This window comes from Corythoichthys intestinalis, chromosome 4 (assembly GCF_030265065.1).
Source record: "Corythoichthys intestinalis isolate RoL2023-P3 chromosome 4, ASM3026506v1, whole genome shotgun sequence".
NCBI lineage: Eukaryota > Metazoa > Chordata > Actinopteri > Syngnathiformes > Syngnathidae > Corythoichthys > Corythoichthys intestinalis.
This window is the reverse complement of record NC_080398.1, coordinates 19,370,909-19,387,495: the sequence shown is the minus strand read 5'-3', so window position 1 is coordinate 19,387,495 and position 16,587 is coordinate 19,370,909. Positions and strand designations below refer to the sequence as shown.

General features: G+C 40.6%; 2 protein-coding genes across 4 annotated transcripts in view; one reads left to right on the top strand and one right to left on the bottom strand.

Annotated features, from left to right (window-relative positions):
* itga10 (integrin, alpha 10) overlaps positions 1-6,230 on the top strand; it is a 38,048-nt gene extending 31,818 nt beyond the window's left edge. Inside the window, exons 12-29 of the mRNA XM_057834613.1 lie at positions 368-516; positions 597-740; positions 814-1,020; positions 1,106-1,236; positions 1,943-2,109; positions 2,948-3,090; positions 3,178-3,288; positions 3,368-3,453; positions 3,547-3,688; positions 3,791-3,883; positions 4,148-4,314; positions 4,404-4,488; positions 4,614-4,727; positions 4,802-4,909; positions 4,992-5,105; positions 5,556-5,651; positions 5,713-5,826; positions 5,895-6,230. Coding sequence (XP_057690596.1) covers positions 368-516; positions 597-740; positions 814-1,020; positions 1,106-1,236; positions 1,943-2,109; positions 2,948-3,090; positions 3,178-3,288; positions 3,368-3,453; positions 3,547-3,688; positions 3,791-3,883; positions 4,148-4,314; positions 4,404-4,488; positions 4,614-4,727; positions 4,802-4,909; positions 4,992-5,105; positions 5,556-5,651; positions 5,713-5,826; positions 5,895-5,945 — 2,222 coding nt within the window. The 3' untranslated portion in view covers positions 5,946-6,230. The remainder of the gene's footprint in view (positions 1-367; positions 517-596; positions 741-813; positions 1,021-1,105; positions 1,237-1,942; positions 2,110-2,947; positions 3,091-3,177; positions 3,289-3,367; positions 3,454-3,546; positions 3,689-3,790; positions 3,884-4,147; positions 4,315-4,403; positions 4,489-4,613; positions 4,728-4,801; positions 4,910-4,991; positions 5,106-5,555; positions 5,652-5,712; positions 5,827-5,894) is intronic.
* A 753-nt stretch (positions 6,231-6,983) lies between these two features.
* polr3c (polymerase (RNA) III (DNA directed) polypeptide C) lies at positions 6,984-16,578 on the bottom strand. 3 transcript variants are annotated; one of them, XM_057834618.1, is made up of 12 exons: positions 16,197-16,578; positions 14,757-14,991; positions 14,404-14,672; positions 11,781-11,885; positions 11,531-11,704; positions 11,412-11,463; positions 11,217-11,277; positions 10,987-11,137; positions 9,680-9,781; positions 7,779-7,828; positions 7,562-7,711; positions 6,984-7,485 (listed from the first exon to the last, which is right to left on the bottom strand). In XM_057834618.1, exons 1-12 carry the CDS (start codon positions 16,341-16,343, stop codon positions 7,404-7,406), a joined length of 1,578 nt encoding a protein of 525 aa, XP_057690601.1. In that variant the 5' UTR covers positions 16,344-16,578; the 3' UTR covers positions 6,984-7,403. The 3 variants fall into 3 exon arrangements, with proteins under 3 accessions (XP_057690601.1, XP_057690602.1, XP_057690600.1); XM_057834619.1 differs by having other exon boundaries at positions 6,990-7,485; positions 14,757-15,021; positions 16,253-16,578; XM_057834617.1 differs by having other exon boundaries at positions 7,000-7,485; positions 14,757-15,021; positions 16,197-16,577.
* Positions 16,579-16,587: the final 9 nt, after the last annotated feature.

Sequence of the window (16,587 nt, the reverse complement as noted above, 5' to 3'; positions counted from 1 at the left end):
CAAAAAATAAGTATATTTGTTTTATTAATGTGTTGGTTGTGTGTGAGTTCCGGACATCTGGCCCTTATTTAAGAGGGATCTTAAACCATTTGAGGGATCATCAAAAGCAAGTGTTGAGCCCCATTTTGAAAGTCGATCATAAATAAGCACATGTAATCAGCTAAAACTGGGGAGTTAAATTTAACTCCCTTGTTGGCTTTAAGTTGAGGTGTGTATCAAGATCAGGTTTTTTAAATCCACACATCTGGGCTGGCTTCCAGTCAAGAGTTGGCAGAACAAGTGGAAACTAATTGTTTCACCAGGAGATACAATGCAAGAACCTGATGAGATTGTCTTTAAAATAATTTAAACTGATGGGTTTGTGCAGGCTATACTGTGTCCTCTGTGGTGGTCGGTGACTGGAGAAGGCTTTACGTGGCTGGCGCTCCACGCTTCAAGCACAAAGGCAAAGTTATCTTGTTTGAACTCAGCGACAATGGCGACGTCAACATTGTGCAGGCGCTCAATGGAGAACAGGTGGACCTCCATACTTCAGAGATGAATGCAACGTCACCGCCTGGTGTCAGGAAGCTGAAATAACTTGTCTTTCTCCCTAGATTGGGTCTTACTATGGAAGTGAGCTGTGTGGTGTCGATGTCGACCAGGACGGAATCACTGATGTGCTCCTGGTTGCAGCTCCCATGTACCTTGGCTCGGGGAACAAGGAGGCTGGTAGAGTCTACATCTATACTCTTAGTGGGGTAAGAAGGCACGTTGGTGATGATTTTCCAGTACCTTTAGAATAAACGTTCCACTTTTCTGCCCCTCTCCCAGGAGGAAGTGTTTGTCTCAAATGGAACCCTGAATTCAGACGAAAAGTCCCAAGATGCCAGGTTTGGCTACGCAATGGCCGTTGCTCCAGACCTTAACCATGACGGATTCACTGACTTGCTGGTGGGCGCCCCATTGGAAGATGACCACCATGGGGCTGTTTATGTGTACCACGGCCAAAGTATTTACATAATCCACAACTACAAGCAGGTACTCTCCATTCTTTGTTAGGTATGAGCTCGCAAAGTTACTTCAGGGTCAAATTAAAGATTTATATTTTTGTTTACAAATGCAGCGTATTCCAGGGATGTCAGTGTCCCCATCCTTGCAATATTTTGGCCGCAGTGTCAGTGCCAGATTGGACTTGGATGGAGACGGGTTAATCGACTTGGCGGTGGGAGCCCATGGCAGTGCTGTTCTGCTAAGGTTTGTCCATTGGTTAGAAGGCTTTTTCCTGGCTCATGGATTGGATTAGATTCATAAATGGTTGTGCTGCCAAAAGCCAAAGCAATGAACAGACTTGGACTTGGCTCAAAGGGACTCAGACACGAGTCGCGAATTTGAGAACTTGCAACTCGACTCGTACTTTACTTGCTTGGGTTGGTTGGTTTAAAATAATTACTTTACAGATTACTTAGTAAAAATAAAAATTAAGAAAATAGGCGCGGGAAGTGCACATGCACTTGCCGTCTGTCAAGATGTATCACTGTTACACATTACTGTGATACCAATAACAACTTTCAGGGCTTTGGCGCCATCGTGTGGAATCTAGGAATGTCAAAAAGAGCTGAATAACTGGAATGGAACCTTTTCACTAATCTGGTGTTTTACAATTGAAATCAGTTGATTGCGGTCAGATGCTGCTTGTTTTAGCAGATACCTCATTGCTTAAACCGTCTGTACTCGATCGGTAGGAACAAAAAAACAGGACTCACAGTGGCCATTGAGGACCTGTTTGGAAACCCCTGGTTTTCAACAAATTAGTAGTTTCTATTAGAAAAGAACAATAGGGAAGTTTCATAATCCCTTGTTTTACCCATTATATATTTGTGCATCTTTTGCTTAATCCTCAAAACACAACTTTAAGAAAAAAAGCTTTTCTGATCACACACTGTATGATTTTGTTGTGCAGATCTCGAAGTATCGTACAAATCAACGTCAGCCTGTCCTTCCAGCCACACTCGATCAACGTCATCCAAAAGACATGCCAGCGTGGTGGCCGAGAGTCCGCTTGCCTTGATGCCACTGCCTGTTTCACGGCTGTGTCGCGCTCTCCTGGACCACACAGCAACGGCTTTGGTACGTCACTTTCTCTTAACCGTGCCATATGATAGTCCTTCCACACGATGCTGGTGTCAGGTACAGGGTACAGGGATTCTTAGGTTACAACAACAGCATAACCATAAATTTGCTTGCAATGCAAAAAGACTTTTTGGCAATGCACCTTGTATTTTTATGCCACACATCATTCTTGTTCCGGTCAGACAAGAAGTGCATCAAATCCAGAAAAAAAAAATGTTCCCTTTCAATGTAAAATGGCGTATAATGCACTCTGACTTCTCTGCCAAAGCCTTCATGAACGTCTTGGATTCTTTTGGGATCCTACAATACTGTTATTGGACCAACCTTGATGTTGGCCAGATCTTTACAATGGGGAACTTTACCCCGGATGGGTTAGTAGGGAAGTTGCTCCAGCATGTTCGATGTTCTTCTCGGCCAGGAACTACCGGATGCGCAAGGCATTTTCAGCAAATGAGTCGTCAGAATGAAGAGTCTTTGTATATGTGGTAGTTCTCGTAGTTTGAAATCTACAGTATATTTTTCTGTTTACACAACAACTATACCACCCAGTTATTATGATGTACATCTCTGACAACGAGGCCTCTGACTGGAACTCTTGGGTGATTTTGCCATAAAACGGCAGTTAAATTATTGTACTGGGACCTGTGATCGATATCCCAAACTAGGTGTCTTCTCTTTGACCAACACAGGGTTGCTAGTCCTACACCTGTTTTGAAGTCCACAAAAAAAAAAATCCATCACTCATTGTAGCTGTAATTTCTGAACAAGTATAGTGCGAAAAGGTAACTTTTCCAAACCTTTCCTACCTGGTAACAGTACCTGAACTTTTCTGCAGACCTGTGGGTGGCAGCCATGTTGGATGACAGGAAATTGTCAGCCCGGGCTCTCTTTGACGAGAGCTCCCACAGGCTGACCCAGCTGGCAGTGCGAGCTCAGACGGGACAGACTCTGTGCTACAAGCTTCCCTTTCACGTCTATGTGAGCATTTCAGGCCCACGTACATAATTTGCAACCAACACTTCTTTACATTTTCTCTTCCAAAATTCATCTGTTCGTCTTTGATAGGACACGGCAGATTACATCCGCCCCATCAGCTTCTCGTTGCGCTTCAAGATCAACAACACCGAGAGTGGTCCCGTATTGGACGAGGGCTGGCCGACATCTGTCAAGAAATATGTGAGTGAAAATTGGTCTTCTCGGATTTCGTGTTTTCCCTCAGCAAAACACAATGTTCTCTCCGTGTGTCCCTGAGCAGATCCCCTTCTTTAAAGACTGCGGTGAGGACGATGTGTGCACCACCAATTTGGTGCTGCAGGCCCAAATGGACATCTCAGGGACAAGGTATATTTAGTTATAGCAGTTATACACACTCAGAACATGACAATTCAGTTGATTACGGTCCTTTGAGTCAAAGTTCTTCTGTTTCCTCTACAGGCATAAGCCTTATGTGATTCGCAGTCCTCGTAGGCGTATGTCAGTGGAAGTTCAACTGGAGAACAGACTGGAAAATGCCTACAACACAAGCCTGACACTGCATTATTCACGCAACCTGCACTTTTCCAGTCTCAGTATTAGGGTATGAATTGCATCTAAAAAGCCTTGGTGATAGATCTAATAGTGCTTAAGAGTTTTGTATGCAGAGTAAAATTCTGCACTGTTTAACATAATTTGTTTGTAGGAGGATGGCAACTTCAAGATCGAGTGTACAGGCCTAGGATCCAATAGCCATTTGTGTAACGTCAGTTACCCGGTGTTTCGCTCCCAGTCCAAGGTATCCTCAGGAATAACCACACGCCACACTAGTGTTGCACTCAACACTGCATTATCTAAGAAATGCCTAAGACCAGAACTCACTGAAATCTAGGCAAGACAGACTTTTGGGAGATGATATAAAGATAAGACTAAGACCTTCCAAATGTGGTCTTGAGACCAATATTGGTCTTTGGTGTTGCAACTGTACTCAAATTCTCCAAACTCAGCCTATTCCCTCTTTGTCGATGTTAAATGAAATGTGTAAATTCTTTTGTGCCAAAAGGTGAATTTCATGCTGGAGTTTGAGTTCAGCTGCACCACACTGCACAGTCGAGTCCAAATGAAGTTGAATGTAGCCAGCGACAGTGTGGAGCGTCCGGACACTTTAGGGGACAACAGTGTTCAGCTCCAGAGTTTTGTTCAGTATGAACCTGATCTGTTCGTCAGCAGGTATGATTCACCACTAGCAGTGTTCCAGACACTTTTTGGGGTCCTTTACATGGGTCTTCATGTGTATTTTTCTCCTTCTCCTGCTGCAGCGACTCCAATTTAAACAGATATGAAGTGCATCCCACACGAACAATGTCTGAAGCCATTGGACCAGAGTTCTACACACATTTTAAGGTATACTAACAAGATCTTAGTGGTCAGATGTCAGAAACACTGACCCACATTTACTTCTAATATTTGTGTCATGAATATTATACTCCCTATCAAATTTAAGCCTCTTTTGCAATCTTTCTTTGTAGCTCCAGAACCTGGGTTGCTACCCTGTGAGCAACCTGGAACTGAGGCTGCTTCTGCCTGCCGTGGCGGCGGAAGACAGAGTGTTTATGACAGTCACAGACATCTCCTCCCACAATGTAAGTCGTCCCTCGTCACAAGCACCCTCATTTTTCTGCCCATTTTTGTGTGACACAATCAAGTTTCCTTCCAGGCAACAGCCGTGAATTGTAGTGTGATGAGTGATCTAGCTGAAATAAAGGGCCGACAGGGTGACGTTCATCCCCTCCACCCTGAAGACATGTTGCCGAATGATGTCTTGGTGAGGCACCCGCAGCAATGCCAAGAGCGAGGATGACGAAGCTTTCTTCTAAAAATACATTTGTGTTGATATCTTTACATAGAATTGTAGTAGGTCATGGTGCATAGAAGTTACGTGTCAAGTCCAGCAGTTACTGAAAGGACAAGCTGAAGTGATTCGTCTTAGCCGCAGAGTCAACGACGACTTTTTCAGAAAGGTGAGCATCCATTAAAAAAAAAAAAATACCATTCAGACTATCAAAATGTGTTTCAAATGAATACTGTATTTTTACTGTTAAATGAAAGCAGAAATTGTAAACAATGAGGTTTTGGCATTGCATCAGCAGCATTTAAGAGCCTGCAAATACTGTAATTTCATTAAAGAGTACGGGATTGGAAGTCATTAAAAATTAACCTTTTACCATCGTCTTTGAAAATGGAGACCAGCCGTATAGTTTGTCTTCAATGTTGAACAGAAGCGAGTGTGTCATTACAGGCTAAAACAGAAATGGGCAGAACAAAGCACTGCTTTCGTTGGGGCGTCGACTGATCTTTAGCAAAGTATACATTCACCACGCCACCACTCAGTCCAGCGGCATTGCATTACTCAAACAGATGGAAAGCACTTTTTTCTCACAACTAATTTGCATCTCACTTTGTATCTGCAGGCCAAATATAAGTCTGCAAGGATAGTTGGCTTGTATCAGATTGCACCTCACGAGACCAATCTCATCACTCTGGCAACAGGAACAGTGTGGCGGGAGGTAAGAGAAAAATGTTGCAAACCGTCAAAATAAGAACTTCAATTTGTCCTTTTGCCTCAAGACTATACTGGAGGTGCTGAAGGGAAGAGCCATTCCCATCTCACTGTGGATCCTAATTGGGAGCATCATTGGTGGTTTGCTGCTACTGGCGCTCATCATCTTTATACTATGGAAGGTATGTGTTTATTCTTCATCATTTGTTTTTTAAATTCCAGAGCATAAGTCAGTGCCACTTCTCCGCAGCTCGGCTTTTTCGCACGCAAACACAGAGAAGATGAGAACCAAGAGGAGTGACACCAACACTTGCAAGGAAATCTGGAAGCAAATGTCATTCATTTCACCTTAAAGTTGGCCGAACAACAAAAGACATCAAGGGTCCACTAATGGCCACAACAAAAATAAATGCACTACCCACTAGGTCCAGGGTTGTGAGCACTTATGTAAATAGTCTTTTCTGCATTTGCTAGTGTATTAAATCACATTTCTTCTATTTAATAAACAGCAATTGTCTTGGTTTCACGTTTCAAACAATCACTGCTTTTCAAAACTGTACAATTGTGTTTGAATAAATTAAAACTGGTGAAAAAGATTTTTTGTGTGCATTTTCTAACACCACCGTGCACACAAGGGTTTGAAATGCAAACAGGAATTGAGTTCCTCCTTTGGCTGAATGGATCACGTGGAAACATAAGTAAAATGTCACGGTCCTCCTCCTGATCAGTGTTGTTAATCTTACTTTTAAAAAGTAATTGCGTAACTCAGTTACCTGAATGTAAGAGTAATTAGTTACTTGGCAAAGTAACTGATGATAATTTTCATGTTTTCTCAAGAAAAAAAAAAACAGGGTAAAGGGTTTTTGGGGACAATTGGCATAGCCCAATTCTTTACCCTAAATTTAGACACAGGGGTATTGCGGATATTGTGATGACTACATAGTAACCTTTGCTATGTGTGGAAGTCATTTAATGTTGTGAATCAACCGTTAAAGTTATAATTCCTCCCATTATTGCATTAGTTCCCTTCTATTTTTGACGTATAAGTTTTAAAACCGTTTCATCATTTAAAGATTTAAGTTTTGCCGATTTAGGAGCATTTTAGATAAAGTTACTTAGGTTCGCTAGGAAGGTTCTCTACAACAGAGCTTTCCTGAGAAGTCTACTGTTTTAAGATGGCGGCTACTTACTAACGCATCTAGTTCTTTATTATACATGTTGCTAATGCCGCCGTGTCTATCAGTTGCATCTAGTTCTGTATATATGTGATATCTACCAAAGCATCATGTGGGCGTAGTTTGTAGGCTATCGGCTACAGTCAGGTATTATTGGAGCCACCTAGCATAGTAGCATCATGTTTGCAACGGTGTCACACTCCCTTGCCTCATCCCCATTCCTGCTCGTCTCTCTCATCTCCGTGAGTCTTTTTCAGACTTTTCTCGCGTCAGTCAGCCAACATAGTAACGCATAGTAACGCACGCCTTTCCCGCCTCAGTAACGGTAACGGCGTTGCCAAGATGAGAAAATTAGATTACTCACTACTGAAGAAAATAACGCCGTTAGTAACGCCGTTATATTCTAACACCGTTATTAACAACACTGGTTCTGATCAATGGGATTCCCGATTAAACACATTTTTAAGAAAAGAACATTTAGATTTTATTGGACAAAAATCATGATCATTGGAGTTCATCATGGCTTTGAACTTAAACAACCATAATTGTTTGAAAACATTTGTAAATACTATCATCAGGTCTTACTAAACTGTGGATGCTGTGGATTGGATGTAAGATTCTAGTAGAAAGATGGTTTCATCCACTTGGTTCTCCGCTGAATCCAACCTTGAACCACAGCGATAAAAAGATGGGTGAAGTAAAATACAAGAAAAATACTGGATAAGGTTATTACTGATCGTACTTGTTGATATGAAGCCGCAGAGACTCCAATTGTTGCTTTTCGGGAGCCGTGATCATCTCCTCCACCTCTGTCAGCTGCTCCGGCTCTGCCCCACCGGCCTGCAGGGATGCTAGAATGGCCTCGATCCGCTGGGACTTTTCCAGCAGACGCCTGTCAATCAAACAGAACACCATTATAATGCCACGTAAGGTGCAGAATAGCTGAAGGATGCACTTACTTGCTATTTGTTGTCTCGAATAGACGTCTGTGTATAAGGTTTGCTACTGTCTGGGCACACATACGCACATACAAAGGGCTTAGTTTAGACACAGGTAAAAATCTATAGTTTATGTACAGTTCTGTAAAAGACCACTGCAAAATTATACAGTGGGGAGAACAAGTATTTGATACACTGCCGATTTTGCTGGTTTTCCCACTTGCAAAGCATGTAGAGGTCTGTAATTTGTATCATAAGTTCTCTTAAACTGTGAGGGACGGAATCTAATACAAAAAAAACCAGAAAATCACAGTGTATGATTTTTAAATAATAAATTTGCATTTAATTGCATGAAATAAGTATTTGATACATCACAAAAATCGAACTTAATATTTGGTACAGAAACCTTTGTTTGCTATTACCGATACCAAATGTTTCCTGTAGTCCTTGACAAGGTTTGCACACACTGCAGCAGGGATTTTGGCCCACTCCTCCATGCAGATCTTCTCCAGAGCCTTCAGGTTTCGGGGCTGCTGCCGGGCAACACGGACTTGAAGCTCCCTCCATAGATTTTCTATCGGGTTCAGATCTGGTGACTGGCTTAAGAGGCTTCTTACGGAGCCACTCTTCAGTTGCCTTGGCTGTGTGCTTTGGGTCGTTGTCATGCTGGAAGACCCAGCCACGACCCATCTTCAGGGCTCTCACTGAAGGAAGGAGGTTGTCAGCCAAGATCTGGCGATACATAGCCTCATCCATCCTCCCCTCAATACAGTGCAGTCGTCCTGTACCGTTGGCAGAGAAGCAGCCCCAAAAAATGTCTATGTTTCACGGTTGGGATGGTGTTCTTGGGGTTTACTCATCCTTCTTTTTCTTCCAAACACGACGAGCCGAGTTTATACCAAAAAGTTCAATTTTGGTCTCATCCGACCACATGACCTTCTCCCATTCCTCCTCTGGATCATCCAGATGATCAGTGGCAAACTTCAGACATGTCTGGACATGCACTGGCTTCAGCAGCGGGACCTTGCGTGCGCTGTAGGATTTTAATCCATGACGGCGTAATGTGTTTCCAATGGTTTTCTTCGAGACTGTGGTTCCAGCTCTCTTCAGGTCATTGACCAGGTCCTGCCGTGTAGTTCTGGGCTGATCCCTCACCTTCCTCATGATCAGTGATGCTCCACGAGGTGAGATCTTGCATGGAGCCCCAGAATGAGGCAGATTGACCGTCAACTTGAACTTCTTCCATTTTCTAATAATCGCTCCAACAGTTGTTACCTTCTCACCAAGCTGCTTGCTTATTTTCCTGTAGCCCATCCCAGCCTTGTGCAGGTCTATTTTATCCCTGATGTCCTTACACAGCTCTTTGGTCTTGGCCATTATGGAGAGGTTGGAGTTTGTTTGTTCGAGCATGTGAACAGGTGTCTTTTATACAGGTAACAAGTTCAAACAGGTGCAGTTACTTACGGTAATGAGTGGAGAACAGGAGGGGTTCTTAAAAAAGAACTAAGAGCCGAAATATTTACTAGTTGGTAATGTATCAAATACTTATTTCATGCAGTTAAATACAAATTTATTATTAAAAAATTATACAATGTGATTTTCTGGATTTTTGTATTAGATTCCATCCCTCACAGTTGAAGAGAACTTATGATACAAATTACAGACCTCTACGTGGCTTGCAAGTGGGAAAACCAGCAAAATCGGCAGTGTATCAAATACTTGTTCTCCCCACGGTAGTTTTAGCAAGTCTGTAGCAAATTGACTTTTTTTGTTTCATTCTTTGTATGAAATGAATATACACAAGTATTATGCTATGAAATAGCATATCTTCCAAATTTCAAATTGCAGAAAAATTAAAAATAGTCCTATGAAAATTTTGGGGTCTTTTGATTTTTTTTCCCCTCTGCATCTGTATATGTTACCTTGAAGCAGTTCTGGAGCAACATTCTCGAAGTGGAAAGCTGGTTGACGGTGTAAAGATAAAAGGTGCGTGAAGGGGCAAAGTCAGGAGTTTTGGGGATTTCCTGGACAAGAGATGAATATTTTATATTATCAGGACCGAGTCAACACAAAGGGTGAACAAACATTGTCTTCAAAATATTAAATGTTCAACAAAAGTAAGATAAATAAAGTGCAATACCTCGGTTTTAAATATACAGTGGGGAGAACAAGTATTTGATACACTGCCGATGGGTTTTCCCATTGACTGTGTATCAAATACTTGTTCTCCCCACTGTATGTATATATATTTTCCCCCCTAGTTGCGCTGTTAGCTCCCAAAACAAAACACAAAGAAACAACCTCTCTTATCGCACACTAGGGCTGCACAATTTTGATATAAAATCTAAGTGCAATTTTTCTGACAGATATTGTGATTTGATTTGAGATTTTCACATTTTATGATTTTAAATGCAAAAAAAAAAAAAACACAATTCAGAACGAAAGAAGTCATTACTTTGTCAACAATATTTCACAAATTATGTTGATAAACATAAGAATATGTGACAAGTCAGTGCTCCAATGTGATGTGGTGGCCACAATGATATGGCACAATGCAGCTCTACCCCGCTGATGCTTCAAAGCATCACACCTGCTTAGGTGGATTACAAGAGTGTACTTTTATTACAGGTCTATTGAGCCAGAAATACAAATCGTATAGCTTACATTTCCCTCATAGTCTATTTTACCAAACCAAACAGAATGAAACAATGAACATTACTCTCATTAACGAAGTGCCCCTGAATGCACCACACGTGGTAGCAAAGCAGGCAAACTTGTTTCCCCATTACCGTTTCTGATTGGCCACCAAAGCTAGGATCGTAAGGGTCAATGCTGATTGATGAATAGGTTTTTCACTGAAGTCACTGTGATGCGAGAGTGGGGAAAAAAAAAAAACCTCAGTTTCATGAGGTTCGATTATCGCAGCAGTAAAAACCTCAATGTGATGGAGGTTCAGCTCTATCACCGTCCTAGGCCTACTCCGAATGAACACAAAAGCAGACCACCGAAAATTTTTGATGAAGAAAATTAACTCATGTATCTCAACATTTCATTACACTGTGAAATGAAAGCACAGAAATAATAAAATGTCGATTGATTATACTTGAACTGCTTCACTTTCAATTTATTATTTCTTTTAAATTGATGATTTACTGACTGCTGAAATTCAGATTACGACACTGGAACTCTACAGAAACACTGTATAGAGAACTCAAAACCCCAGGTCTACCTGCAGTTGGACCAGGTTCTGGGAGAGAAGAGTGTAGAGCATATCTTTAGCTTCCTTGGCGGGAATCATGGCAAAGTCCTCCACCTGCTTCTGTTCAAGATGTTTCTTCTTGAGTAAAAGACGGAAGATGCGTGCCGATCGAGATCCAAATCTAACAAAAAGTAAGTAGAAGATATTTTGGGATAGAAAGGACTCTAACATGTAGTAGAAAATTTAAAACACAAGTTCACCTTTCCTGGACTACAGACTCTAACGTTGCCCGTGCTAGATTGGCAAGTGCTCGCTGCAAATCTGACATGCCAGTCAAGAAAATAAATCGATATTTTGTCGTGACTGTTTTTCCCTTGGACTCCATACGATGACTAAAATACACTGCTGGATAAAAAGCAAAATAAAAGCAATTTATGTAAACAGAAAAAGGATACTGACAGAATACATCCCGCCTCCACTCTCGCCAGCTTTGCTCACGAACTCCATCTAGAAAAAGTAAACGATGATCATGTTTCCTGTGAGTAAAAAAGCTGCAAGTAACACAATGCCATACCGGGTCATCCACCAGCAGCGTGAGGTATTGGTCTAGCACTTGTCTGGGGATGTTGTAGGCAGTTGGCAGGGATCTGAAGATCTCGTTAGCCGAGAGGGGCTTCGTGTGGGCAGCCTTGGGCTGAGTGGTCACCTCGCTCATCCTCAGCATGGTCCTTACGATCTCACCGCTGGTCTGATAAGTAAACGTGGACATAAACGATTCAAATCCTAAAATGCGCAACTTCAGATACCGTGCCCAAATGTCTAACCTGGTCCAGCTTGCTGGACACGGCGCTGACAATTGCTTGGTCTCGGAAATGGAGATGAAATCTGTCGAAGTTCACCTGCCAGTAAATCCCCTCATCACCATGAGTCTGAACAAAAACACAGACATGTTGAAGGAGCAGCCAATACAAAAAGCTCAGGGTCTCCCCCAGTTCTAAGAGCTTGACGAGCCGCGAGGCTTTTCTTACACACCCGCCAAGCTAAAACTGCTACAGAAGGGAGCATACAAGAAATTCTGATTTCAACTACATATTCGCCACATCTGGTTATACGGTAAAAAGCACAATGGTGACATCTTAAGGTCGATATTTGAACAAACCTGTCGGACCTCTCTGCCACTGCACTGAATTGCATTGTGTGTTTCAAGACTATGCCTCTACGGTTAGGTATTGTTAAAACTTTCAGGGATGACAGTGAACTCAACAACAGTCTACTCAAAGACGAGTAATAAAAACACCTGACGAAACAATAACTGATTTTTGTTTTCATAATTTGTGCATGAAAGGTTTAATAAATATATGAATTACAAATAAATCAAATAATTTCTAAATTATTGTAAACATAACATTTGTGTGCTCATTTATTTATCACCCCCCAAAAATATGGTGGGCCGCTGGCGGGCTTTTCTATCACCAGGCTTTGCTGGGGAAAATCCTGAAGATGATTACTTCAACGTAAACTGCAAACGTTTACATTACATACATTTGCAGGAATCAGTTTTTTTTTTTTTTTTTTGAGAGGGGGGGGGGATTGTGTCAATATTTACAGGTTAACCAATAATGCAAAATGTAATAGTAGTTATTAAAAAAAAGTGGAGTGAATTTTATTTAAAATAAAATACATTTTTACCAGCAGGACTATTGAGCTACACACTGTACAGGTATACATCATTTCTAAAAAATTAAAATCAGTTTGGGTTAGAGGTGTGCAAAATTTCCGATTCTTAGATTATTCGCGATTCGGCCGTGGAAGATTCGAGAACGATTCACAAACATCCAAATTCCGATTATTGAAATATGTCAAGTAAAGCAGAAGTACGACACACTCAGCGCGCCGCGCGGTCTTCGGTACACAATTAAGGACGGAGCGAGAGTAGCTAAACATCATGCTTCTCATTACCCGGCCCCTCGGGTAACGCCAATGCTCAACTCACGGCTCTAGCTCAACTCATGCCACGAGATTTAAAAAAAAACAACAACATACCTGACTGCTGCCGAAAAGCTGCTACAAGCCACATTATGTTACGGTAGATATCATTTATATAGGACTAGATGCATTATAGCTTCGGTATCGTTACCAGCACATCTACAAAAAACTAGATGCGGGCGTTAGTAACGGCCGCCATCTTAAAGCAGTACACTTCCCTGCAAGGCTGTTGTTGCGAACCTTCCAAGCGAACCTAATTAACTTTTTATCTAAAATACTCCTAAATCGGTAAAATATTGACTTGAATCTATCTTTAAAATAGTTTTAAAACTTTTACATGTTGAAATTAGACAAAAGAGAAATTATGGAATAACAGGAGCAATTTTAACAACTTTAACGGTTGATTCACAACATTAAATTAATTGAAAGTAGTTTAAAGCTGCTGATATAGAATGGGGACTGGAGTTTTTTATTTACTGTTATTTTTGTATATTTGTTTACTGCTATATGTTAACTTGATACTGAAATAGTAGTTTGGTTTAGCCTGAGAGGATTTTTGAACAATTTTGGAACTAATGTACAAAACAAATTATTAAAAAAAAAAAAAAAAGGAGTGGGGTGCATCAATAATCGTTTTATAATCGAATCGGAGCCTCTGAATCGTAATCGAATCGTTAGGTGCCCAAAGATTCCCAGCTCTAGTTTGGGTGATAGGTATGATATTTTAATTCAAATTCACAAGCCATTACAAACAAAAACATCTAGTTTAGTCTCATATTTTTCTTAAATGATTTATCAACATGTACTTAATATTAGCAGTAGTTTTTATAAGTTTTATTTTAATGGATGATACATTATGTGTATACTCAGAAAAAATACCTAAACAGATAAAGAGGCCGTTATTCTTGGCTAGATTTTTTCCTAGATTATACCCGTAAATTTTCTTGTATTTAAATATTTGTGTGTGTGTGGGGGGGGGGCAGAAATTCTAATTTTTTAATTAAAATTTGGCACCTGAAGTTATCACAAATGTTTTGCACCAATAAAAATACAGTACACATTTATAGTACATAATATATATTAGTTTTGTAATGAATATATGAAATTGTAATAGAAAGACACCTCTTCCTATTGAACATTTCAAGTAAGTAATAACATTCATTGGGGAAAGACTTGCGTGGAAAAAAAATTACATAGCATCTTGTTGCTTTACCCCAAACTTTTCCTTACATTTCCCATGAAACGTTTCAAGTCATAAAATACATTGGTGAAAGTCATTTTATCGTAACGTTTTATTTTTTTCCACCCCAAAAAATCTCATTTCAAGAAAAAAAAATATTCAGGAAATAGTTGAATCTGCAGATGAAAACTCCTAATATGTTGTAGGTGCGCTGTACCTCCGTGTAAATAGGTGATTGATTAATAATACTCACGATATGTCTATGTATCAAGTGCACCCACCTCTGTGTCCATCCTGGCCTTCTTTGCAACACTTTGCTCCTCAGGGTCCTCAAGTTGCCTCTTTCCTTGTCCTATGAGAGTAACATTTGGCACGGTGTAGCAGTTGGGGAAGCTCTCTGGAGCCGGTGCAGTGCTAGCAGGAGCTTCAGCTGTTGATGGATTGGCTATGGTTGTGGCGCTTGCCATTGGAGGACAGCGTTGAATAAAATGAGTCTCCACCAATTTGGAAAAGGCAGCTGACACATCTTTATAATTCATGCTATGGCCCTCTGTAACCCAAAGAAGAGGAAAAATGATACGATTTTAATTATCAAAAAAAAAAACTCTCAGTCTTCAAATGCGGATTTACTGACCCTCCATATTCTGCGTGAGACGATCGGCCACTACTTTAACAATGTTGCTCATGGACACGTGACCCCTTTGCAGCAATTCTTCAATGATGAGCTCTCCAGTGTCGCCGTACAGTGTCTTAGCGGTGTAGATGTAGCGTGGGTAGCGGAGGATCTTCAGAATGAGATTTGAGCTGCATTGGTACTCGGTGGGGCTGCCGCGTCCTTTACGGCCCGGGCTGAATACACATGTTCCGTGCTGCATGAGCACACAGAGGGACTTTTTTACCTGCCATGTCAAACAGAGGACAGGCATGAAATGTGCTCCATGATCACTGTAAATTGAAATGAATTACACAATTCCAGGTATTTATATTGTTGACGTACAGTATGTACTGCATGCGCTTCAAGTATGGATCTTACACTAACAAGTAAAGGTGCACCTATCGATAGGATGGCTGATCGGGGCCAATTTAATAAATTTAGGAGGCTTGGTGATCGGTCGATCATTAAAAATATAACCACAGATTATGTCTTAGAGCGAGCCACGGAAGCCTGCCAACATTTGCTCACAGACATTCATGGCCATAATTTAAAAGGACTTGCCGGATATTGTGATCGTTTCGCAACCCCAACAATGTTTATGATTGTATCCTTTGCTATTCTTTGCTTAGGTATTGAGGAATCTATATTGACGTTCCACAGTCAGTGTGTGGTAATTGTTTTGCAGCTGCTCGATGGCCTCATTATTCTGTCTTTCATTTGTGAGTGAATTTATTCAAATAGTACTTTTTAGTGAATGTTCAAATTTTGCTCACATTTTAAACTGTCCCAGGATTAAAGGGTATTAAGATGCTAAAAAAGAAATACTTAAGTAACCAGATCTACCGTAATTTAGTAGTTCTTTTCTCAGAAAAATGTATTAATTTCATTTAAACCTTGTGATATTCTTTTTTTGTAAATCAAAAATAATACTGGATTTTAAATTTTGTAAGTGGGGTTAAACTTAGTCGTTTGGGAAGATGATTTTTAAGAGGCCTACTGCCTGTGCAGTTTTTTTTCTTTTTTTTTTAAAGTCTTCTTTCAGAGCTAAGCTAATGATCGAAGTTTTACTATAAAACAAGATTGATATATATATTAAAAGGTACATGGTAGTATTTATCAATTTATTTTTTAAATCAAGATTAGCAAAAGGCCAAACTTTTTAAAAATCAGCCAAAACAAAAACTAACAAGCATAATTCAAAGGTTTGGTGATAAAGGGCTGCCTGAAATTGGGAGTTTATATATTATATAACTCTGGCAAACTGTGTGAAGTTTCGCATGTTTTTTCTGGTGGCAAAAATGCCCACATTTTAGTTAAATTTCCATATATGACGAAACAATGGTGTCTGTGATCGGATGGCAACGAGTTTAACATGTGCACTGACTTTCGTGGTTAATTGCTATAGAAAACACAAGGTACCAAATCCACAGATATTCCAGTTTCTTGAACGATGTTTCTCAGAGTTTGCGTTCCACCTTTGAGTAGATTGGTTCCTACTTTCTCCACAACTTCCCCAAAGTGCTCCCGCAGCAGAAGACCGCAAAGGCGTACCTCTTGGGAAGTCATCTTTATCAAAATAATAGAGGAATAAAGTAGAGCTAGCAACGTCACAAAATAAAAAGACGCTCTTACAAACACAAAATAAATAAACTTATTTAAATTGGTTATTATTATGCACGAAACGCCTTATTCAGCTACGGAATGAAATAAAAAACGCTTCTTAAAATAAACACACGCATGCAACACGGTGCTTGTCAACAGACGATCACTTCCGCATCCGGGTTTCTTCTCGTCGTGATTTGCCAGTCCG

What these genes read in the sequence shown, in the direction of transcription:
- polr3c (XM_057834617.1), bottom strand. Translation starts at nt 16,343, where the DNA reads ATGACTTCCCAAGAGGTACGCCTTTGCGGTCTTCTGCTGCGGGAGCAC. An exon ending in AGGCCAGGATGGACACAGAG is followed by an intron (nt 11,886 to 14,403) that starts GTGGGTGCACTT and finishes GTTTTTGTTCAG; the next exon opens with ACTCATGGTGATGAGGGGAT. An exon ending in GAGTCTGTAGTCCAGGAAAG is followed by an intron (nt 11,138 to 11,216) that starts GTGAACTTGTGT and finishes ACTTTTTGTTAG; the next exon opens with ATTTGGATCTCGATCGGCAC.